Source organism: Haliaeetus leucocephalus, unplaced genomic scaffold (genome assembly GCF_000737465.1).
Source record: "Haliaeetus leucocephalus isolate CR32 unplaced genomic scaffold, Haliaeetus_leucocephalus-4.0 Scaffold871, whole genome shotgun sequence".
Taxonomy (NCBI): Eukaryota; Metazoa; Chordata; class Aves; order Accipitriformes; family Accipitridae; genus Haliaeetus; species Haliaeetus leucocephalus.
In genome coordinates, this window is record NW_010973307.1 from 1,916,531 (window position 1) to 1,940,735 (window position 24,205).

At 42.7% G+C, this 24,205-nt stretch overlaps 1 protein-coding gene across 1 annotated transcript in view; it reads right to left on the reverse strand.

The window, feature by feature from the left end:
* PKHD1 (polycystic kidney and hepatic disease 1 (autosomal recessive)) overlaps positions 1 to 24,205 on the reverse strand; it is a 259,529-nt gene that overhangs the window by 147,402 nt on the left and 87,922 nt on the right. The window contains exon 37 of the mRNA XM_010583200.1: positions 14,818 to 15,030. Within this exon, the coding sequence (XP_010581502.1) occupies positions 14,818 to 15,030 (213 nt within the window). The remainder of the gene's footprint in view (positions 1 to 14,817; positions 15,031 to 24,205) is intronic.

Below are 24,205 nucleotides of genomic sequence, written 5' to 3' on the forward strand. Positions count from 1 at the left end.
CTCTGCTATGAGGACAGGCTGAGAGAGTTGGGGTTGTTCAGTCTGGAGAAGAGAAGGCTCTGGGCAGACCTTACAGCCGCTTAAAGGGGGCTGACAAGAAAGCCAGAGAGGGAATTTTACAAGGGCCTGTAGTGATAGGACAAGGGGTAATGGCTTTAAACTGACAGAGGGTAGATTTAGATCAGATGTAAGGAAGAAGCTCTTCACTGTGAGGGTGGTGAGGCACTGGAACAGGTTGCCCAGAGAAGTTGTGGCTGCCCCATCCCTGGAAGTGTCCAAGGCCAGGTTGGATGGGGCTTTGAGCAACCTGATCTAGTGGAAGGTGTCCCTGCCCAGGGCAGGGGGCTTGGAACTAGATGATCTTTAAGGTCTCTTCCAACCCATACCATTCTATGATTCTATGATAAGCTGTAATGCAGTAGGACATATAATACACTTTGGACACTAATGGAACCAGGCTAGAATGACCCTACAGTAACCCCCAAAACACATACAGTGTGGTGCCTGCATCCTCAGCACCTATATCATTCACTCTACAGACCTGCTTCTATCGGGCCACACAGTTTTCTGATGTAGACATAACCAAAGCGCACCTTGCACCATTCACAAGCACAGACATCAAAGATTTTCCCTGTGAGACCTCATCCTCAACACAGCTTTAGCCAGCTCAAAAAAACCCCTCTTGATATCAGCCTATGTGCATTCTTTTACTAGCAGCAGTCTCATCATCTTTATTCATTTACCTTCTTTCATTGAGAGATCCTCGTGAATTTTTAGGACTCACATAAAAGCGAACGACTGACAGCAGCCATCTGCATGTTGAGCAGCAGACAATTTTTCTCCAGCTCTGGACATTTTGTTTATAGTACTGATTTGTGTGCATGTGTTAATGTGTGCTTGCATGCATCTGTGGCCAGACACACAACTGACTCCCATTGTGTACATCTGTCACACACATACTACAGCAGCACTGCTGGGCAACAACTCTCATCATTAAGAAGTGCAAACCACCATTCTGCATTCAAAATATGCTCTAATGGAAAAGGCTTGTTTCAAGCTTTTTTCCTCTTCCAAGTTCTGAAAAAAAATTTTTAAGGAAAATCCTCTCAAGATTTTTTTTCTTCTAAAAGAAGAATGTTCAAGGTATCCAAATATCCCCCCCTTTTTTTCCTTTTTCTTTTTTGACTTCTTACTGTGCTCTCACAGTCTCCCTCTCTGTCTCCCATTCCACAGTCTGTTTTACCTTCTTCCTGATAATTTAGGTGGGGTGGGGTATTTCTTTGTATGTGTAAGATCTACTTCCAATTTCCAATACTTTTAGTATATATAGGGGAAAAAAAAAAAAAGTAGAAGATTCCTCTTTCCTTGCTTTGCATTTATATTCCCACATACAACACCACCTGCAGATAAACTCTCCCCTACTCTAAGCAGCATGAGTGACACACAGGAATTGGTCAGTGATACTTTTCTGCTCAGTTCACCAAGTAGGGACCATAACTGAGGCTTCTTTGCCTTAACTATAACATATTCCTAGCGCTATGGTTTTGGTGAGAGCCTGTCATACGCTGTGGGTTGATTTTAAGTGCCTAAACATGTCATTTTGGATGTACGATTGGCCTCTATCTGGTGCTCCAGAAAGACATTGGTCTGACGCAAGTCCCTTGTCCTATCTGCCAGACCCACATAGATACCTTGGATACCATTCAGCGTGCCTGAAATGGTCCTTTATATTAACACTCAGGTAACTGAACAGCCAAACAGCTAGCAGACAGCCAAATCAAATTGTTCCTTCTTGAAGAACTTTCCAGGCCTCTGCTCACCTACCAGGGGTAGGCTGGCTGGGTAGGGTACACCACTTTCCAGAGGCACTTCTACGCCCAGCTTTTAAATGGGGAGGTGAAATGTGCTGATGAACATGTCAGGAGGGAACGATCTCCAGCTGGGAGACAACCTGCATTTCCCAGAGGTCTTCTGCAGCTTCTCTGCTTCAAAGAACCAATGGACTCTCTACAAAGATCATGAACAGCTCAGGGGCATTCCCTGGAACGAAGATCCCTGTCTCTGCAATCTGCAGGACCACCCTTTGCAGGCCCAGAGCCCTCTTTCTTGTTTCCCCTTGAAAACAAACTCTATTTCAGATAAAACATGCAAGGTTCATAAAGTAACCTTCGGTGATTGGGACTGGGCTGTGCAACAGGTAAATAAATGACTTGTTTGAGAGTAGAAGGTTTAAAAGACCAACAGCTGTGGTATATTTAAATTATTTCTTCCCCCAAAAAGTACTGCAAGCAGAAACACTCAAAAGTGCTGAAAAATAGATGAATCTGTATAACTCCTTAATTATTGAACTCATATTTAATAATTAACTATGCCTAGATTGGAAAAAAAACATATCTTGAGATCTAAAGCAGAAGTGCCTTCATGTTAAAGGGACAGGACAGAGCCTTTAGACTTGAAATGCTATTGCAGGCAAAGAAAGAATTGAACATTTTACTAAATTACTTAATAGGAACACCCTTAAATGCTGAGCAGAGCAGAACTGTGTTACCAAATGGCAACCTAAAACTGCAAGGGACTTGAAAGCAAATTCCAAAGTGAATTAATCACAAATTGTAGCATAAGGAACATCTTGGCACCAGGACACTGGTTTATGCTTCCTATTAGAAGCATGATGTGAAGATGCAGTCTTGTATAGACCTGGCAAAATTATTATGAACAAGGCAATTCTGATGGGTACAATGCCACTCTCTTTTCTAAGTTAAGTAGAGAAGAAGAAAAAAAGTAAAAATTTAATTTCTTACACCCCCCACCACAAAACAATTTATAAATCTATGTAGGATGCTGCATGACCTCACTAACTGATTTCACATAGTCCTAAGTAGTTCAACTGGAGATGAGAATTTGACCTTTACAGAAATGTCTTAGAATCTCCAGGGTTACAAGAAAGTCTGTCTACAGTAGGCAAAGTGTGGATTGTACCGAGTGTTGTAGGTTTAGATAAATTAGGTCATTATTTATGATCCTCTGATCACAAAAGACATGAATATAATTTCCTCTTCCAGGTGTACACTGGGTGCCTCAATGGGTGTTGAAAATTTAAACTGGGTGTTGGAGAGCTATCTCTGGTCATTCAGCTTTGAAAGCAGAAGCTGCTGCTGCAATTGGAAACACTGAAATAGAGGGTTCTGAAAAAAAATGACTACAGGCTAGGGAGAGGCAGTTGTAAGCTAATTAATTAGGAGACACATCCTATAGTCAATGGGAAAAATAGGCTCCTGGGGAGCCTATACACTCTGAATCACCTTCTGGAGGAGTTTGTCTGTCCCACTACAAGCTCAGGGGAGTTGTCTCCTAATTCAGGCAGGGGGATTGCCCTGAAGTGACTCAGAAGCACTTCAGTGGCCAAGGAGCCTTGGAAATTCCGGCTGCCCTGACTAGTGGCTGCCCCTACAAAGCTACAAGTTTCCTTGGGTCTGAACAGATGCACAGACCTGTGCTCCCCTGATCACTGATTCCCTCCTCTCGTTTATAACCCCTGAGCACATTTCCAGTCTTTCTGTCAGCATTCCAGAGCAGAAAAGGAGAGAGGGAGAGACAAAAAAGCAGTGGTATTGATCTCTGCTGAGAAAGGCCACTCCAGATCCCACTCCTTATCCCAGTGGGAAATTTTGTTTCAGACAAAACAACTCCTTTAAAGTCTCTGTTTGTCAGACCGGACAGTTAGGAAGTGTTGAAGTGTTCATTTTACCCATTCCTGGTAAATTTATGAAAAAAATCACCTCTTGCCCACTGCCTTAGAATGCCTTCCAGCTTCCACCAGAAGAGAAACTCGGATTGACACTCGTCACCAAAGGAGGTGCATAGTTTGTAATCTATTATTTGTACTAAAGTTAAGGCCCACCATGCTAGATACTCTGCACGTGCAGATAGCTAGGGCCAGACTTAATGGGAGTCTCTCCACTGGATATAGACAAGTCCTACCACAGCACCCATTGACCTGAGGAGCCTACGGTTGGGTGCTTCCCTCCAGGCAAACATGGGTGAGGCCTCCACAAGAGAAAGTTATTAATCTCATTGTACACAAAGGAAGGTGCGGAGGAGATGAAGAAGGGTTAAGTGGCTTGTTTGGGGTTGCACAAGTATCTGGGATAAATCTGGGAAGTGAGTTTCCTATGAGCCAGCCCAGTTTCTCAAAAATGAAGCCTCCTATTCCGGCTAGGAATAATCTAACACATCTAAAAAAACAACACTTAGACTCTTGATAGCATTTTCAGTTACTGCTCACTGTTCAGATGTTAGCTCCAGAGGCAGGTGGCTCAAATGCATCTACTCAAATGCCTTGTACCATTTTACAAGAAAGGGAAACTGAGTCAGTTCAAACAGATAAACTGAAAAGCAGCTAGTTTGCCCTGGTCTGAGAAGCAGATCAAAACCAAAAGAGGAGGTCAGAGCCCCCTGAGTCACTTCCAGCTCTCTGCCAGGACACCATGAGGTGTTGATACCACAGTTACCAATATCCATCCTCCAGGGAATAACTGTCCAGACAACAGCTCTCCTTTGAACTGAAAGTGATCCATTAAATTCCAGCCTTTTTTCAGTCTCCAACAGCCACTGCCAGCACACTTCTCTTCCTGTTGATCCACCACTTCTTTCTTTTCAGCTTCTTATAACTCCTGTCCTTCACCTCTCCCAATCTCTCCCAGAGGGCAATTCCAGTCAACACATAAATCTCACAGCCTTGCCCTTTCTCCTGTCATTCCTTCAAACCTGTTCCCTTCCTCCTTTCTGTGTCTCAGTCTGATGCCACATCTCCCAGACTACTACTTCTCTTCCTCACATAGCTTCAGGAATGTATGGGGCATGGGCAGAGAAAACTGACTGTTAACCAGTTCTCCAGCTGATTTGTGAAGGCACGTGGCTTGAGCAGCCAACCTTAGGCAGAGTGATTTTTTCAGCCTGCTTTGCCCAAGTTCTCATTTCTTCCATCCACAGATTCAGCCTCCACGTCTCTTTTTATACTTCCAGGTCTTCCTGTCAGGTTCTGCTGCATAGGTCCCACTTCGTGGTCTGCCTTCTTCCAAGTCTTCCCTCAATCTGTACTTTTTCTGTCTACTGTTTTCCTTCTGGAGAATGTTCCTTTGGACTCCTGACTTCTCTTTCACTTCAGCCAAGGCTGCTGATACCACTTCTTTCTTCCAGCCATGCTGTCCTTTGGGTGCTGTGTTCCAAGACTGACGTTCAGTCACCTAGTTACATACACCTTCATATTTCTCCCCGTGAGTTTCTCAATTTCCACCTCTGCTTCTCCTCTTTGTCTCCAACTCTCTTCCCAACCCACAGGCTTTCTTGGGATCAGTCTGTATTTGAACAAAACGTGTGCTCACCTCTGCTAAGCATTTGTGGTCACCAGCTTCTCGCACATCTACAACATATCAATCCAATGGTGATGCATATAAAGAGAGTCTTTAGGTCTTCTCATTCTTCAACTCAGCTTCTTCCATAAGGCTGTCCTGTGGTGCTGTTGTTTTTTCCAGCATTTTCAGAGTTACTGGCCATAATCTTTCAACTTTGTTAGTTTGTTTCCAGAACATGCTTCTTCAAGATACAACAGTCATTCCCTGCAGTATATTCAGCACAGGCACTCTTCTGTGTCCAAGTTATCCTCTTGCAATCTGCATCCACAGATGCATTCCTGTTCTTACTCCGGTGGCAACCAGAAGGCGTTTGAAACCTCAGATCTCACTGCCTAATGATTTCCCTAACCACCAGTTTGCTCTGAAAGGAACTTCTGCCTTTCACACATTTCTGTTTAGTTAGATGAATTCCACCTTACATCTATGGGATGGTCCAGGTCTAAGAATTTACGTGACTAGATGACATGCTGCCTAGATGAAAACCAGATGCCCCTGACCTGAAAATAAGACTTTTTGGAGTATACGTTGTCACCTAACTTCCGATACCCAGGGAACCTCCTAACCAAGCCTGACAGCAACCAGTATGAGGCACATCCAGAGTTAGGCAGAGCTGGAGAGTCTGGCTTATGCACAGGAGTGTTGGTAGAAACTAGACTCCTTAAATGGGTTTTTGGAGGACTGGTTCCAGCCCTAAGCCTGCCATAGGACTGTTGGTCTTTCTCCCCAAAGTTGTTTAAATGTTCTAAACAATCTTCCTTTTCTGGCATGGGACAGCAGGCTTTGAACCCTTCTCCTCTGACTACACAGGGCCAGGATCCTGCTGCATCTCGTCTTCGCTCCCATTTACTACAAATTAATTAACTTGGGTTATGAACACACAGTTTGTTTGTAGTGTTGACAAACTGTAAAGCTCTTTTACACCTTTTGACAGTTTATTGGCGCTTTAAAGTTGAGGTAATGAGATCCCTTTATACCACAAAAGGAATTTACAAGAACTGCAGGGCTCAGACACACAATCTACTTACTGTGACTATACAAGTTATACTGCAGATAATCTGTCAATCTGTTGCAGCTACATTGTAAATCTTTAGTGTAAATGAGAATAAGATCTTTCAATTGCCATGAACAAAGTGAAAAGAAACAAGCAGTTTACATTCCCCAAAACAAAAATAATTTTGCAAGAGACAGAGTTAAAAATGTAATTCAATGAATTATAGCTATGATTAAAAAAAAAAGGAAAAAAACCCCAGTAATACAACACAACACAATTTACTGCAGCATTTCAGGTGTCAGACTGCCTAAGGAATCCAGCCTCCTCTCCACTGTCTAGTCCCTTATTATTCCCTTTTCCCTATCCAAATTGCACTGCCTACTCAAACTTAGCTTGGCCATTCCTAAAATTTCCAAATGTCAAAGTGATAAATGGCAATACAGCCATTGGAAATGGGTGCTTCAGAAAATAATTTTTTTTTAAATATATTGTTGGATTAAGGACAGAGACTTTTTCCTTCTGCTGCTTCAGTTAATAAAACAAACCATAAAAAATAATAAGGTAAAAAATTCCTTAAGTTAAAAGGAATAGAAAATCTTTTCCAGAAAGCCTCCATAGTCAGGATAGCACACAGCTGTGCCTCTATAGATCTCTATGGTCAAATGGACCTTAAAGTCCCAGACCTTTAATTAAGGACCTGGCAAAATTCTTTCAACTTGGATTTGATGAGGACTTTTTTAGAAAAATGCCACAGCTACCCCAACTCTTGCAGTGCCTAGTCCAGTCACTGGCCATGAAGTGTAGGGAATCAGAAAAGGAAGAATGAGAACTGCTTCCCTCTGTTTTCATATGTGTTTAAAAACAATTCCCCTGAACTGTGAGCCCTCAGCCCTCTGGACTTGAAGGTTTCCAGCTTACTTTTGTTCTCTGTTAATTCCACTCCTAGGTATATTCCCTAAGCATTTGCACAACCTTTCTAGCTTGTTTTGCAATGAAAGGAGATTGGTTTTTGGGTTTTTTTTTCCTGCTACACAGCTTAGAAAGACAGGGATGTCTCTGCCTGAAACTGGGAGATGTCTTTCCACCCCCGTACAGTCCTGCAGGACAAACTGCTGTGTGTGGGCAGCTCCTGGGAAGATGCAGACAGCTTTCCTGCCACCGCAGAAAGCTTTTCATTCATGCCCTGAAGTAAAATAGGAGGTCCTTTCTAATTTATAACTGCTCATTAACCCTTAGGACACCCAAGAGTTTATCAGCTCTTTGACTGCTGCAGCAGCCTCGGTGCTGGGCGCTCAGGATCACGTTGGCTATTTTAGATTGGATTTGAGCATGGGCTCAAACCAGAGCTTGTCTGATGTCCCCGTCGTGTGGGACAAAACCCAGCCTCAGGCACAAGCTTTACACAAGCAATGGGCAGACCGAGACAAGACATTTGGACCTACCCCATCCCCTCACGTAGGTCCTTATGCACAAAGCCACCACGTGCCATCTCACTTGCAGCACTATCGTGTGCTTGGCCCTGGGCAGAGGTCTTCGTGGAGAGGCTCCGACGCTGTGTACCACCGAGGCAGGGGATTGGGGTGCTGCCTCTGCAACGTGAGGACATGCGATATTTTCCAGCAGTTATTTTCTGTTTGAGCACTTGGGAATGCATAGAGATGAGTCACGGCTCAGCTTTTTAACATCAGCTTTTAACCTGTTTGGTGGCCCACTCATCCAAGGTAGACACAACTTCAGTATCTCTCTGACTTCTTCCACTTCTCATGAAAATATGGGTGGTGCTTCCCCATTATACGTGGGTTCTGGAGGATGAAATCCAAGTTTACAACTAGCCAGATGTGATTTCACTTCAAATTCAAATGAGGCCAAACCTTCAACATCTTTCACAGTGTAAAAATTCCACAAAAAAATTACTTTTGGAACTATTACACTTTTTTGACTAATGTCACTTTGGGGCGTTTAGGGGTTTTGATTTTTATTCTGTACAACATTGCATTTCAATAGTGTACAAATGTTGACATGAAACAGATATAAGATTAAAAATAATATTATGAAAGTCTAGATGAAAGCAAAATAATAGAATTAAACACCTTTTCCTTCTCCCAATAGGGAAAAAAATCTGATATTTTCCAAGCAAGAGGACAAAGTGAATAATTTTTATTTTCTCCAGTAGGAAATATCCTTGAAAGTGACCTAGTCCTGTTGAATGTTTCCCTTTTGTGAAACTACAGTTTTCACCTAAACCATTTCCACCTAAATGTTTTTGAACAGCACCCTCAAGAAAGCAAGGAGTATCTTACTGAGGACGGGAAGGGCTATGTGATTAAACAGGTCTATGGAAACTCATCGTTGCTCTGTTCTGACACATTACATCGCAGAAGAAGTACCTTCCCTGTGTGCTGTTCCATAAATGCAAACATTTCCAAATGTCTCCTTTAATTGGAGGTTACCCAGTCACTTTTTAAAGCCACATCAGTCCAGAAAGGAAAGGGGAAGATTTTCCCAGTTCCTGCGATGCCTTTGCATAAACCAGCAAGCCTGACACAAAAACCACGCTCCGCCCCTGAAAATAGCTCACAACCAAAGGTGCAACGCAGGAAAACCTCTTTAAACTGACACCAGGAACAAACTGCTTCAAATGCAGCAGCCAACTACCGCGCGATCCCATCGCGAGCTGCACACAGCTGTTAACATTTTGCATTATTGCCAGTTAATCTCCCGCGCTGCTGCCGAACGAGACGGGGAATGTCTGCCCGCAGGAGCGGGTACGCAGGGCGGCACGACCATTTAAATGCTAAGATCGGTTCGCTACATCCCCGGCACGCGATGAAAGAGAATTAGACACGCGGGAAAAGCGAGGATGAGCCCAAACAGAGGGTCCCTGCCTGGCTCAGGTCCCTGCAGCCCTGAGAAAACCCAGATCTGGGTCCAGGCTTCTCGGTTTGCCAAACTTCGCAGGCTTTCTCCCATCTGGGGTGGAAATTCACCCTGGTTTTGTTGTTGGTTGCTTCTCTTCCTCCAGCCAATCTCCCGGTTGTAGTTGGGGTCAGAATTGGAAGGGGTATCTCAATGTTATATTCAAAGGTTTAAAAGAGGTGACTATTTCATCCCACAAAAAGCCTCCACATTTGTAGTAACCCATAGACCTCCCCCTGTCAAGAAGCACATGCTAATATATTAGCTATATTCTATTTATATCATATATCATATTATATTTATTATATATAAGCGCCCATCTCTCAGTCCCCTTTACATCACATGTTTTCCTCATTAAGATCAGCACCAAAATACAGAGCAACTGATTTAAGTTTAAATCAAAGATGATAGATGCATTTCTGTTAGAAAGAAGGGCAAGCTAGGAAAGACACAGCAGCTTTTCCTGAACCCAGCTCTCTGGTTTTTTTCCTCCCATCTGCTAGGTCTTTAAAATCTAATGGTCATCTTATATTTGTGAATAAGAAAGTGAAGGAACAAGTCATTGTACATTAGTTACTCCATGGGAAGTGCCTAAGTGCAGTTTCTTACCCCCAGTGAATGCAAGGGGATTCAAGGCAGCTTAGCCTTCTGTTCAAGAGCCATCTGCTTTAATGCATCATGTTAAAGTCAAGGTCTTGAAAGGAAAAATGCTGTCACAGAAAGCAAAAAGCCTCCTACAACCACCACACAGAATAATGAACATCTAAGGAAAAACAACCTATGGAAGTGACCCCAGAAAGGCAAAAAGGATCTGAACTCATGGTCTAACAGGGGTGTGCAAATCAATGGTTTCGGTTAGTGGAAAATAACATGTATTAAATGGACTAACATTTAAGTAAGGTAAAAAAAGCACATCTTATCTCTAGCAGATCTCTGCACCCTATCTTGAATTCCCCTGCTACAGATTTTTTTTTCTCTTTTTTTTCCCCTGGGAAGCTTTTCTTTTTAATATGTGAGTAAAGCAGAACAAATTCTCTCATGTTGTCTATGATCGCTTAATCTCAAACTCAGCACAGATACATAACACTGCTTAATGGAGGAAAAGCAAAGAAGCATTTGATTAAATGTTTGATCTCTTGAGGAATGCATAGGCTCTATAGAGTACAGTGCACAGCTCACAAATATTTTGTGTTTTATTATTGATTAAAAGTGATTAAAATTAATAATTGGTTCAACTGATAAAAAATACTTTTTTCCTGAGCTAACCCTGAAAATGTGTAAGATTGTTTTGATTGCAGAGAAGTCTGGGACAGAAGAAGTGCAGAATTGCCTCTATAATGTCACCTTCCACAATCAGCATCCATTGCAAGTGCAGGGACATTCTCTGCAGCAGGACTATCCATGACTTTAGACAACTGAAATGACCTCTGACACCTCTGTTTTATTTATGCTGATAATAAATAGATATGGTATTAAACCAAAACTCTCTGGACATTGTTTTTTCTTTACCACACAGCTTTCACAGTCTGGACAAAGTGAATGTAGCATGTTATTAAATCTGAAGCGTAACATCTTCCTCTAGTTGGAGAGGTATAAGTTATTAGTCGAAACACAGGGAACAGGCTCATATGTTCATGCCCCATATCATTACAGTGTTGGCACTGACAAAGTTTCAGCTAAATACACAGCAAAAGCGCTGGTTTTCTTTTGGGAAGATGCACAGTCTGTTTCAAGGGGGCGCAATGGAATAATGAGCTCACCTACACAGGACTGCTAAAAATGTGAGAGAATGGAAAAGACCTTTAAAATTTTTCCATCCGTGGTAATAAGAGTGTTGGGGCCACGAAATCAGGCTGTCACAAAGAAAAGGTAGGTGTCCTCGGCTACTGATGCAGCATCTCCACTTACGCTGCTTCTTGCACCCTGTCCCTGCCCTCCCTCCGCTCAGCATCTGCTCGTGTCTCCGGTCCGCTTTCCCTGGGAAGGACAAAGGTGCAAGAACAGCCAAGGCCACCATGTTAACTTCTCTCCTGAAGCTTGTCAGGAGAGTTTCTCAGGGAATAAATTACGAATGGAGCTGGAGACAGTGATAAATTTCCCTTCTGAACAATCAATAAAATTCTCTCAGCCCCGCTCAGGCCCCTACTGTGGATGCAAGGGCCATAATTACATTGTCAAAAAGTCGAGTTGCCCTGGCTGACTGAAACCCCCTTTAAAACTGACGTGTGATTGACAGGCAGTTTATGGGTGGCACGCTTTGACTGGCAGGGGAGTTGGCTAAAGCCAAAGGCAACAGTGAAATTTCCCAGTCTGCTACAACTACCGGAGCAAAGGACTGCCACTCACGAGAGAATTGTGGGAAACCCTTAGTCATATTAACATATCAAAGTGAGGAGCTGACAGCGCTTACTAAACAATCTGAACTCAACCATGGCTGCAGAACATCCCCCAGACTTCCCAGTCTGAAACAGAAAAGAAATTAAAATGCGCTCAGTCCTGTCTTCACCAAGACAGCTAAGAATTTGGAAGCCTGCTTATTTAATGATTTTGATCTGAGATAACATATACATGCATGTATATATATGTACCTCACAAATGTATATTGCTGAGCATGACAGCCTCTTTCATAAATATATATGAAAGAGGCTGTCATGCTCAACAATTTGTTCTATACCACAGGCCAGACTGGTACTAAATTGGAGACAGAACAGCATATTTCTGTTTCATGTAAGAAATATGAACCCAGCGAAAGAGCACACTCCTTTTGGTCTTGTTTTCTACCAGTCTTCTACTGCTTCAGTGCTAAATTGCAGATTACATGGTTTGAATGAGCCTTAATTGCAGCTATGCACTGGGACTGTATGTAGTGCAGAGCTTAGAAGTGACTTCATAGCTAGTCTGGATTTCTTGAATAAGAAATTTATAAGAATTCTTGAATAAGAATTGATAAGAAATTGAAACCAAGAAATGTTTCCACTAACGGGCCAAGTCACCTTTGGCTCCACGTATCTCCATCCAGGTAATGCTTGGGTTGCAGACCTCAGCTTCTTGGTTTCCTTGGGAGTGAAGAATCGCTGGGAATTACGGCACTGAGTAAAACGTATGAGATATCAGTGAGAAATGCCTTGAGGGTACTGACATGGACACCTAGGTTTACTTCCCTCCCTCATATTGCCAAGGTAACACTGTAAAACGTACTTCTGCCCTGTTTGGCTCTATAATTTCATAATTGTCCATGAGGATAGAGTCAACAAGCCAGTGATGATACAGGCTCAGAATGAAAAGGAGAAGCGGCACAGGAGGCGTAGCTACAGGGAGATGCTACTGACTTTGCCAGAAAACAAAACAGCATGAAGAAGACAAGGCTCTTGTTATAAAGGGCTGACAATCTAAGGACAAAACCCTGACTTACAGAGCTCAAACCAAGAATGGAAGGATACTTTAGAGTAGCAGGAGAAGACATGGAAAGCGAAGCAGCAAAAGCTGTTATCAGGCAAATTCAAATCAGACATTTTAATGCTTTTCTTAAAAAAAGAAAAAAAAATTAAAACATGGATGATTAACCAAAGTAATCCCCTGGAACAAGCTTCTACAGAAAATGCTGGCTTCCGTTTCCCTTGATGTCCCCAAAGACCAAGCCTTTCTGGAAGGCATGCTTTAATCTAATGCGAGTTACTGAACTCAAGGCTGGGATAACTGTGTGAAATTCAATGGCCAGTAACGGACAGTCAATTCAGCCTAGATGATCTAATAGCACTTCTTCACAGAGCCCCTCTAGGAAATGGGATAGAAACGCCCTGCCCTTCTGCAAAGCCAGTTTACTGAAATTATTAAAGCCGTTTGCAAACACTATATAATTTAGCCTCACCGTGTCTCAACAAAGTGGTCGAGAGCACCTGACGTGGCGCTGGGGAGCAGTGCAGCCCACCTCCCTTACCACTGCCAGGACCACCTTCCCCAGCCTCTGCCGATCTCTCCTGATTCCGAAAAGCATCTGTTCGGCGACTCTCCTCCAACAACCGACCTCTCCCGACCTTGCTCGGCTCCTGTGAACTGAGAGGATTACCGCACAGCGGTACAGCTCGCTCCCTGCCTGTGCTCAGATTGTACCCCTCGGTGTCTGACAGCATTTTTGACTGAGCGCCATACGTGTCAGCGATGCTCAGCTAGCAACCTTTCTGCCTGTAGGCCAGGAGGGTGTAAGTTCAAGCCCTGCTGGAGGATACGAAAGCCTACCAGGATGAAGGTTGACACACAAGAACGTAAAGGAAGGAAATGAGGCATTCAGATATGTTGCCCTTTTTTTTTTTTTTTTTTTTCCCTCCTCTATGACACATACTGCCTTTAAAAACAGCCCATTAGTTAAGAGCTTGACAGGCGTGCATTGCACTAATATTCTGATTCATGCTGAGTTTGGACCTGAATTCCATAGCCAATCTACTGCACCAAGAAATGGCCATTTTATACCTGTATTTCATAGCCCTCCAAAAAAGCTCTGCATCTAAAGTTCTCTGTGCCACAACATCTGTGAACCTACAGCCACTTTCTGTCCGTTAAGTCCCTTGTCTCTTCCACTTGGCAGGAACTTAGAGCTCTGACCCTGCAGGGCTTCCTTTGAGAGAAAGGTCCAGTGGTTACAGCAGAGGACAGGGCATCTGGGACCGAAATTCTTGGCATTGCCACAGTTTTTCTGCATAGCCCTGGATTTGTCATTTATGACAACAATCTGTGAGGACCACCAGAGAGTTACCAGCTGTGCTCCTAATGCTACCGACAGACCGCTGGATGCCAGCACAGCACGGAGGGATGGAGGAGGAGGGGAAAACACACTGCCAGGAGCACTTTGATGGTGCTTTGAGAAGTGTCATCTCCATTCCAGCTCTCACGGGCTAACTGCAGCATGCTTAGCATTGGCCTCACCATGGGACCTACCTGGCAGACTACCCTCTGTGGGAAACCCAAACAGCCAGAACTTCTCTGGGGAGGAAACTTCCCAGTTGTTATGGAGAGAGATGAGGGGAGAAGTGTCCCCCATTCCAGTAGCAGAGCAAACCTACACGATCCACAACGGACAGCTGAGGTCCAGTTTCCAAGGGATGGAGACTTTAATTTGTGGACAGACATGCACAAATCCAAACATCTTCTAGGCACCTAAATGACTGCCAGAGTTTCATAACTACTAGATACCATCTATCTTCTTGGGGTCCAGATTTTCAAAATGACTCGGCTCCCAGTATGGGAGCTTTTATGGAGATACAGCACTGAGCTTCCGTGCATAAGATACTGCAGAAGTAGGAGTCTGATGGTGAATGCAAAGACATGAAGTTCTGGCCCAAAAACCTGATTTCAACAAATGCTTAACTGTAATTAGAAGTACAAGTTCATGACCAAAGTTGTTCGGTTTGGTTTTTTTTCCTCCAAAACCTTTTTTCCTTTGTTTTGTTTTCTTATATTCATTTGTCCTTTGCTTTTGGAGAGAAGAAAAAATGTACTCACTGTGAATGGAAAGGGTCCCATTCCTCACTGCCAGGAACTTGACCCCATATGGATGTAACGGTGGAGAATGGAGGCTTCCGTAGAGATAGATGTGTGCTTTATGACGGAAAGGGGCCTCAGGGGATCCCACCTGGAGTTCTCCTCCATCAGATATCAGAATGTAATGAGCATGCAGTTCTACAGGTCCTGGACCAGTGAACAACAGTTTGCCACCTGAAGACAACAGAATAGCAAAATGCAACCATAGATCTAATAGCCAGTCATTATCTCACAGTCAAAGGAACTGTAAGAGTTGGGTAAACAAATGGTTTTGCAATAAAATTACAAGATTAAAGGTAAAATGTTATTGCATCCTGCAAAATTCCCACCTTATCCTATACATATCCCTATGGATTTATCAGCTCTTTCCAGACCCAATTAATTCAGTCCATTTTTCAATTCTACCACAGGCTGCCTTTCTAGACTTGAGCAAGGGCATTCAGCCTGGGCAGACATCTAAATCTCTCCAATCCCAATGCAAGGGAGCTGTGTTTGGAAAATCCCAGTTTTAACTTACTCACTCTCTTAATGTTAAAAAGCGATATTGCTACTTAATTTGTATGTTACTTTTCAGACTACAAACTACTTGTGACAGGGAGAGGGGAGAGGAAAATCACTTTGGAACATAAGGACTGGGAACTTGTTTAGATCAGTGGTTGATTTAATCCTGCATACTCTTCCGGCTGCTGTTCAAAACCAGATGCTTCCAAACACAGTATAAGAAACTTCTCCCTGTTAGCTGGATGTGAGATGATCTCCCCATCTCATGAAAGCCTCATTTTAATCACTAATTAGAGGTTAGCTTCGCCTCAAAGCATAAGGTTTCATCTCCTTGCCAACATTTTCCTTTTACCATCTATTAGTATAACTGGATAAGATTTGTCAGTAATATAGATCTGATCCTTCGATTCTTTCTAATATTTAGTCTCAACGACTTCTTGAAGCAATGAGTTCTGTGGTCTAAGTACACAGTGCATGAAAAGGCATTTCCATCTCTTGGGTTTGACTCAGTCTCTTCAGTTCTGTCAAACTCCTCCTTTGTTCTTGCCTTGTGTGAGCTGGCGATCCCAGTCTGTCATCTCAGGATGGTTTACTCTTTTATCTCCTTTCATATTTCCGCTCCTATGAAGGACACTGTCACTATCTTTACAACGTATTTGGACAGAGTGGACTCTCAGAAATCTAATCATTCTGCACATGGAATAGGGTCTTCCTAGGTCAGCCCATGCTTCCCAGGACCTAGTAGGGGATACCTCAAAGCCTGGCAACCTCAGACCTCTTTACAAGGGGTCTATCACTCTCCCAACATTTCCCTTCAGGTGAAGTAGCTAATAACTGTGCCATCTCATACCATGGCCAGCTTTCCACTGGCCTTAGCAGTTTTTAATGGTGACCTCTATACCTACCAAACAGTTGGCTTTCCTTCCCCGCAAGATACTACCAATTGTTAGCAAGAAGGATAAAGGAGATCAGACCTCTGCTTTCATTTCAGTATCGAGATGAAAAAGGAGGGAAAAAGTTTTAATATAAAAATCAGATTAAAAGCTACCTTGGTCATTGTTCGCCTTTGATCAGGTCCTGCTGCTCTCAGTGATAAGGGAGATACATAGCACTCGTGTGTCTTTCCCACCTAGATGTATCCACTCCTGCTGAACACATTCTGCTTATCCTGATCTCCTTACTTATTCTTGCATTGAGGGGCTTTCATTGTTTCATTGATTTCTCAGTCTTTTAACAAAGTCTTATAACTTAGTTCTAATTTCTTAGGCTTCTAACAAAGATAGTATTTGAATAAGGACTACCCATTAAATATTTTCTTTCCAGATTTCAGTAGATTCCACATAAGTTTTTACAGAATATGCTTAAAGGATGAAAGAGAAATCTCATTTTCTTGCTTGTAACCACTGGGAACCATGGGATTGCTCCCACAAACACCAACTCCCCTATGTGTAAACTGTCTCTTTCCCTAGACATACTTTTCTACATACAAATGTATTTCTGTTAAGCTTGCTATGTAGTGTTTTTACAAATTATACTGAATACACTGTGATAAAACAGCACACATTTCAGCTTATTTCATGCAAAACAACAGAAGATATCTGACTGTTATTCTGAGATACATCTGAGACTTCTAGAAAAATGAAATGTTCCTAATACAAAATGTGCTATGCTGAAATTAGGATAAAACTTGAAACAGTATTCATTTGCAGACTGAAGAGACCATTAGATGATATCGCCTGATGGTCTGTGCACATCATGCTACCGAAAAACTGGAGGAAGTCAAGTCGTCTGTGTTTGACTGCTGCATACCCTCCAGAAAGGCAGGCAATCAATTAAGTGACTTGGGGACATCACTCTACCATTTTCTATGATCATCTTTTCCAACAGCTAATTTCTCTTACTGTTCACAATTTCTGCTTTATTTCCAATCACAACTTGTCAAGGATGAGCTTTCAGACAAAGGGTCGCTTTGTATCCTCCTGCATTGCACTGCAGAGAGCTGTAGAAAACAGCATTTTCTGTGAAAGTACTTACAGGTAAAATCAAATCTCAGCCCTCATTCAGACTGGTTGATAAGATTTTTAAGACTTTCCCTGCAAGGAATTGTCTCTAATTCATGAAGCAGTGCTTCTAGAGCCCTCTATAATTTCCTGTGTACTCTGAAATTAATATTTGTGGGCCATAGAATGCCTGTACCTGTAGTTTTAAAGCTCTTGAATCAGACTGGACCTGTTGATTTAAGAATGTGTATTCCTTATTCAACATCTTCATTATATTAACATTCTTCAGTAATAAATGGACTGCTGGTCCATCTTCCTCTTGTGATATAATTTGCCATCCTGTTCATTCCCATACTGAGAACAGAAATATTTATTAAATACATTTGCCTTATAGCACCAGCATTAATAATTTTATCACCGCAATCTAGAAATGGAACTATAAATCACTGCGATTTATTTTATTCCTAACATAAAAAAAGACACCTTCCCCAAGGTCTTTATTGACTTCCTATGCTCTGTTCCCACTGAAATATAGTCATTTCTGTTTCCACTTCTCTTCACACAATTTTTAATGAGTATTCTAATTGCTACCATGTTGTACCACTGAACCAGGAAGGCTGGTAGCCAGTTGTCCTATCTTTTGATTACAAAATCACAGTTCTGCCTTAATGTCTCAAAAAGTTTTCCCAAGTTTCAGCCACATTTTGTCCATCCAAAATTTTCAAGCTGTCTACAAGACAGGTTAAAAATATTAAATTCATTGCACAAACCCTTCTATCCCCTCCCATGGATGACAGAGATGGGGGAAAGTAAGATTCCTGAGTCCTCTTCTTTTTGCAGCCATGCCAATGCACCTCGAGGCAGCCGTGAGAAGATGCCTGTTTCCCATGAGGGTCTGCGATTTGTCTCCTTCTGCCCTGCTCCCAGAGGGTCTGCTGTAAAACAGTAGTGCGTGTTCATTCCTCCTCCTTTCATGAGCAGGGCTGAGACACAACAGAGCACAAAACGGAGCCGTGCTTTGCTGCCAGGACTACAGACACCTGCCTCTCTGGAAAACTAGGAGGGAGTGAGAAGAAGACAGCTTGCACTTTACATGGAGTCCCTTTTCCTGCAAAAACAGGAGCAGCTTGACCAGCAAGAGTTAATGCTTTTGGGATGGGTGTTAACACTGGTTCTGCACTGCCTCTGGTGCACTTTTCTGAACAAGGTGGCTTTGGCAAGTCAGGAGTAGCTCACCCTCATATAGCTCCTAAAAATCACTGCCTGCCTCCTTACATATGACTGGTCCTCTATCTCCCTTTTGTTTCCTTTCTTCTTTTTAAAATCTCCTATTCTTCAGTAATAGGCTAACAGCACGTCCTGAATGATTTTTACCTTTGTTGATTCAAAGATTTTCCATAGCTTTTGTGGATTTCTGGGTGTCTGATAAGCTTGGATGCTGGTAACTGCTCTGCACTGGGTGCAAGTGCAAGCAATAGTCCCAACAAGTTTCAGTAGCAGCAGGCATGCAGGCACTAACTGTGCAACACCTGGCCTGGAGGTTTGACCCTTTTTGGGGGAAATCCTACATAGAAGCAAGGTTTCCCTGCCCTGGATGAAAATTTGCTTGTGAAGGGATAATAATAATTGGACTTCAAGGCGAGGATTGTTGCCTGACTGTTGGGTTTCTCTGTCCCTAGGTGCAATGGCAACCCAAGCACGCTTGGCAACGGTGCAAAGATTTGCAAGATCAAGTCCACCAGAAAACATTTTCTGTATATGACGCTTTGGCTTTCCCTTAGAAGCAGCAGTCAGAGCCAATGTGTGATCATAGGAAACAGATATATCAGCTACATTCATGGTCACACCATAATGCCGTTGTCCCCTGGCTATCTGCAAAGCTTCTGAACTCCTCCCAGAACAAAGCCAAAAGGCACTCAGTCTTTGGGAGAAAAGAATGTGTAAAAAGAAAAGTTCAACTGCTAAAGATAAAAGAAGAGCAGCATCACAGAAAAGAAAAGAAAGCATTACCACGGATTCATTTAACTATTTACCAAGCCTGAGTGTAAAACAAACTCTAGCCAAACTTACAAATACTTATGCCAAAAAAATTGCATATTGTCCTTCTAACCCTCAGCTCTCTGTATCTCTGTGTTTTTCATTGGGACAGAATAAATATACAGCTGCTGCTTTACAAGATTGTCTTCCCCTTTTTTTAAAAGAAAATAAAAGTTATGCTTCCTTCTTTTATTGCACTTGACCTCTTCTCTGAAAGCAGAAAGCAAGAATATTGCTCAACTGAACCTTTGACTGTGACCCTCAAATTGTTTGTTATGGCTGCACAGGAAAGCAAAGTCCTACATATGACCTTGAGGGTGATTTTATAAAAATCAATCAACTACTGTTATGATGGCCTCCCCACCAAGCAAAATAAATACAATTAAACCCATAATCACTTCTGTACAGTACTGTGCAAATTCAATGGGTCTCTTTAGGTGGAGTGAGGGAGAGGGGGAAGAAATATGTTGAGGCTATTTGATACTTTGTGAGAACATCAGAAGCACCATTCTTCTCAATTAACCCAGCAATTAGCCTCCACCTCTCTGCCCAGAAAAAAAATTTTTCTTTATCTGTTTTTACAAAAAAAAAAAAAAAAAAAAGAAAAGAGGAAAAGAAAGAGAGAAAAATCTCCAAATCTCCATCTGTCCCACAGGAGGGGAGAAACAGCCAGACCAAATAATGAAGAAAAAAAAAAAAAAAAGGAAAATTAAGGAAAACAGACTTGATAATAAGGTGGGGGTTGTAATCTGCTGTGTGAATAACTACAGCACCATCATGCCATTGGCAGAATTGCTTTTGTGAAAATTTATCTTCTGAAGATTTATCTTCTGAGATCCTTGGGAAATGGTGGAGGGCACACTCAAAGGAAAGGAATTGGAAAAATAATGTATTAACACTTCACTTTGTCAGGTGTCCCGGGCTGACTCATGCAATGCCACAGCCCCACAGCCCAGGTATCCAGAACATTTACTATGGAAAGAAGCTGCATGAGGCACTTCTGAAAAAAAGAACAAATAACGATAGAGTAGAGGATTGTGAGAATTGCTGTGGGAAGTTTCTCCTTGCCTCTGTCATGAATATTCACGCTTTCAGACATAGCAGCTTATATCCCTTCTCAAAAGCCTCATTTTTTAAAAAAATCCTTCTAACATAGATCTTCTCATAATGCATAAAAGAGATACTGATATTTCTCATTTAGGTTGTGATTTAGAGCACTCTAGAGATTTCCTGAACGCAGTGGGAAACAAAGTCCCTATTCCAAAGTGCACCTTTTAAATGGAGGGCTTTTTTATTACCATCTTTTGAGGCCACACTTTGCATTCACTGTCGATATAAGATTTTTTTTCTAATGAACAGCTCATTAGGGAGCTAGGATAAAAGTGACTATCGCCAGACATAATTTTGCTTCTTTATGTAAAGCTGAATGAAGCGTTAAAACAAGCAAACTCCAGGAAAGGTGCTGATAGTCTCAAGAGATTCTTTTTTTAATAATCAATAATAGAAGGTGTTAGGAAAGTGCCAACAGAACTGTCTTATATATCACTAATGTGTCGTGCCCCTCAACTAACAGAAAACCTCCTCTGCATGGAAAAGGATTTGCAGCTTGAAAGGTCATCTCCTCAGCTGGACTACTCCTTCCCATCACCGTGCAGGGAAGATCTGCTCTGGTTGTGCTGCGGACACACCGTGGCTGTGTGTAACTAATATTCCCACAGCCTTCAGCTTGCTCTTACCGGTTCCTCTCACTTGGTGTTTCACATGACAAAGCCACAGAATCCCCCATGAGACAGGCTTAAGCTCAGAAGTTATATTCCTGGCAAGCATCCCTGAGTGGCAAACAGCAGGAGGCAACTGCCGGAGCTGGATTATCTTTGCTGAAACAACTGATCCTGTACAACAAGGCTGCAGTGTGCTGGCAGCCCACTTATTGCTCATTCTCCAGTTCCAAGGGTGTGCCTGGTGGGGCCTCCAAGCAGGAAAAATAATCCCCAAAACACAAAGATCCTCCTGTGTACAGGAAGAAGAATACAGAGTTTAGGAGCCCTAAAAAAGAAAAATCGATTATTTCATGGACCTGTCACCTGCACTCTGTTGACATGCTCACATGACATTCGGATGAGCCATGGAAGTTGATTGCAGGCTGGACCACTGCCGAGCAACGCGCAAAGAGAGAAGTTTGTTATTTTGGCTCCATCCCAAAGGCTGCCTGAACCAACAGTCCAAACCTCATTCTCCACCTCCCTGAGTACGTTCCTCCACGTTCATAATACACAGGTACAGATCCCAAACTAGCTGTGAATTCAAATGCCCGTGTATTTCCACCAGATCACTAACACGCTAAAAAGTTAAGCTTGTATTCCAACGTTTTGTTGGACGGAGGCCTTAATCTGTCCCTGGGCGAGGAGCCGGCAGCTGCTTGAGTACTCTCAGACAGAAATCGTCTCCCAAGCCTGACAAGCCCGTGTTTTCTGGCTTGCTGCGCTCACAGCCATCTGTTCAGATGGCACGTGCTCCCTTGTAAGCCATTCGGGCTCTTCCCTTAGAGCACAGGAGACAGGCAAAGGCAATTCAGATCGGCAGCCCAGAAGATGCTACCATAGGTATATCTCCCTCAGAGAAGTCTTTCTACTTCTTCAGCTCTTAGGTAGCCTCCCAGATACTTGGCAACACCTTTGATGCATTTGCAAGAAGAGAGCTAACCTGGTGGGGAAGAGGTGTGGACGCTCCTAGATGGCTTCCAGCACGTATCACATCTTCTCGGGTCTAATGAAGGAAGCTTCCAGGTGAGCCTTGTGAAGGCATCAGGGTAAATACCACACTCGGAGGTGTGATGAAAAATTAGGTCCTTGGGTTATTATTTCAAGTCCCCACATGACAGACATGCACTATGTGCTTCAGCCTCAGCAAGGGAGAGGTGCACTGGGGAAGGCACAGGAGCATTGTTTTAGGGAGCAGGATTGTGCTTCTGCTCACCTAACACCTGCCTGGGTGACCATGAGACCAGAGTGTTTCCATTTGCTATGCCCCTCCAGCAAGGTATCTCATTTCAAGCTGATTTCTGCCATTTGAATTTAAAGATGTTACAGATAGGGTTTATCTCCTCGTGTCTAGCACCTAGGACCTTGGTCTTCACGACAGCCTGTTCCTACGGCAAAACTATTGTAATGCACGGTCTGTCAAGCCGTCAGAGGAAGAGGGGATACTTCAAAAATTAAGAAACCTATGTGCAATCCTGTTACACAGTATGCTTCCTCTGTAGCTCTGGGCTCATGATACAAAATTATGCCTTTGAAGGTATTTATTTGCATTTAAAAACCTTAAGAAGACCTGGACCTCAGTTCCCAGCCTCCACAGGTCGTAACAACTGTATTTCTGTACCACATAAAAGTGTGTGAGGATAGATCTACTAAGGGTATGAAGCTGCTGTAATGAGGGCCTGATTAGTGCCCAGGACAGGTGGAGGACTCAGCAGATTTTTCCATCCCATGGTTAGAGGCAGCATCTGCTTCCCTGGAAGGGGCACATTCCCTCTTTCCATGCCAGCAAGTGGAAGAAGGGGACGGTGCTGCTTCAGGTTTCAGCCCAGTCTCTGCCAGAGGTGTGTGCAGTTCCTTGGCTGGGATTAACTTCCACGGATCTGCTCATCCTGCGATGCCCCAGAGAAGTCTTAAGAGCTACTGAAGTTGAGGAAAATCAACGTCATCGGCAAGCAAGAGCCCTAGGAGTCTAACGTACGTGCTGGAAGCCCATCCAAAACATGATGGGAAAGAGAAACCTGCAGCCCCTACCCAAACATGAACTAGGGTTTATGGCTGGGGGAAGAACTGAAAAAAAAACCATCAAATTACTACAGATTCGGGGCCTTAAAACCCTTCTTTCAGGAATGTCCAGCTCTGCGAGTTGCACTCTGCTGAATAACACTGAATTCCTGCAAAAACATATACTAACAAATTAAAGAACTGATGCCTTTCATATTTTTCCATGAAAACAGCCAGGACTTTAAGGATCTGAGACTGTAATTATTGCAGACTTGGTACACCTCACTGTAACAATGTAGGAAAATATCACACAGCGACAGGGAGAAATAGGGCTGACTTTTCTTCCTTTTAAATCTCAATTAAAAAATACATTGGATGAAATTTCCCATTAGCTGGTACTATTTGTACATCCCATGTTCTTTCTTTAATTAAAAAACATGCTTATTGCAATACTGCCAGAATCACTTTTACGGTATTTTAATTGTAATGTCTCTGCCTGATTAAAAAAAGAAAATATGAACTAGAAACTGCCTGCAAAAAGTATCACAATGCACATCCCAAATGGGTTGAGCAAAATGGCATGGAAAACACCGCAACACAAGCAGTTTCCCACCGTGCCTACTGACAAGGGATTTTAAAACGGGTTTAAGGACTAGTTGATGCCATAGACAGGAAAACAGAAGGAAAAGCTTTTTCCTTCTTTCAGCTAATTCAAACCCAGTCTCTGTCAGCAGTGACTGAAGCACTAGTTATTTGATAACTACTTATGCAGGTGTATCAGTTAATATTTGATGCTCTTTGCTAATAGCATCAAAGCCTAGGAAAAAGTCAAGCAAAATACAAGATCTGGATTCTGTCCTCCCCAGATCTATTCACAGGACCCATTCTAGGCACAGTCTGATCAGAGCATGGATTACAAGACATTCAGAATATTGATGGATAAGCATTGTTCTTGTGACGTGCATTCAAGATCAGACAATAATTGACAATGTCATGAGTATCTTTGGGGCTTGTCAGTTCTCTATTTTTTTTTCTGGGATCTCATGGTTT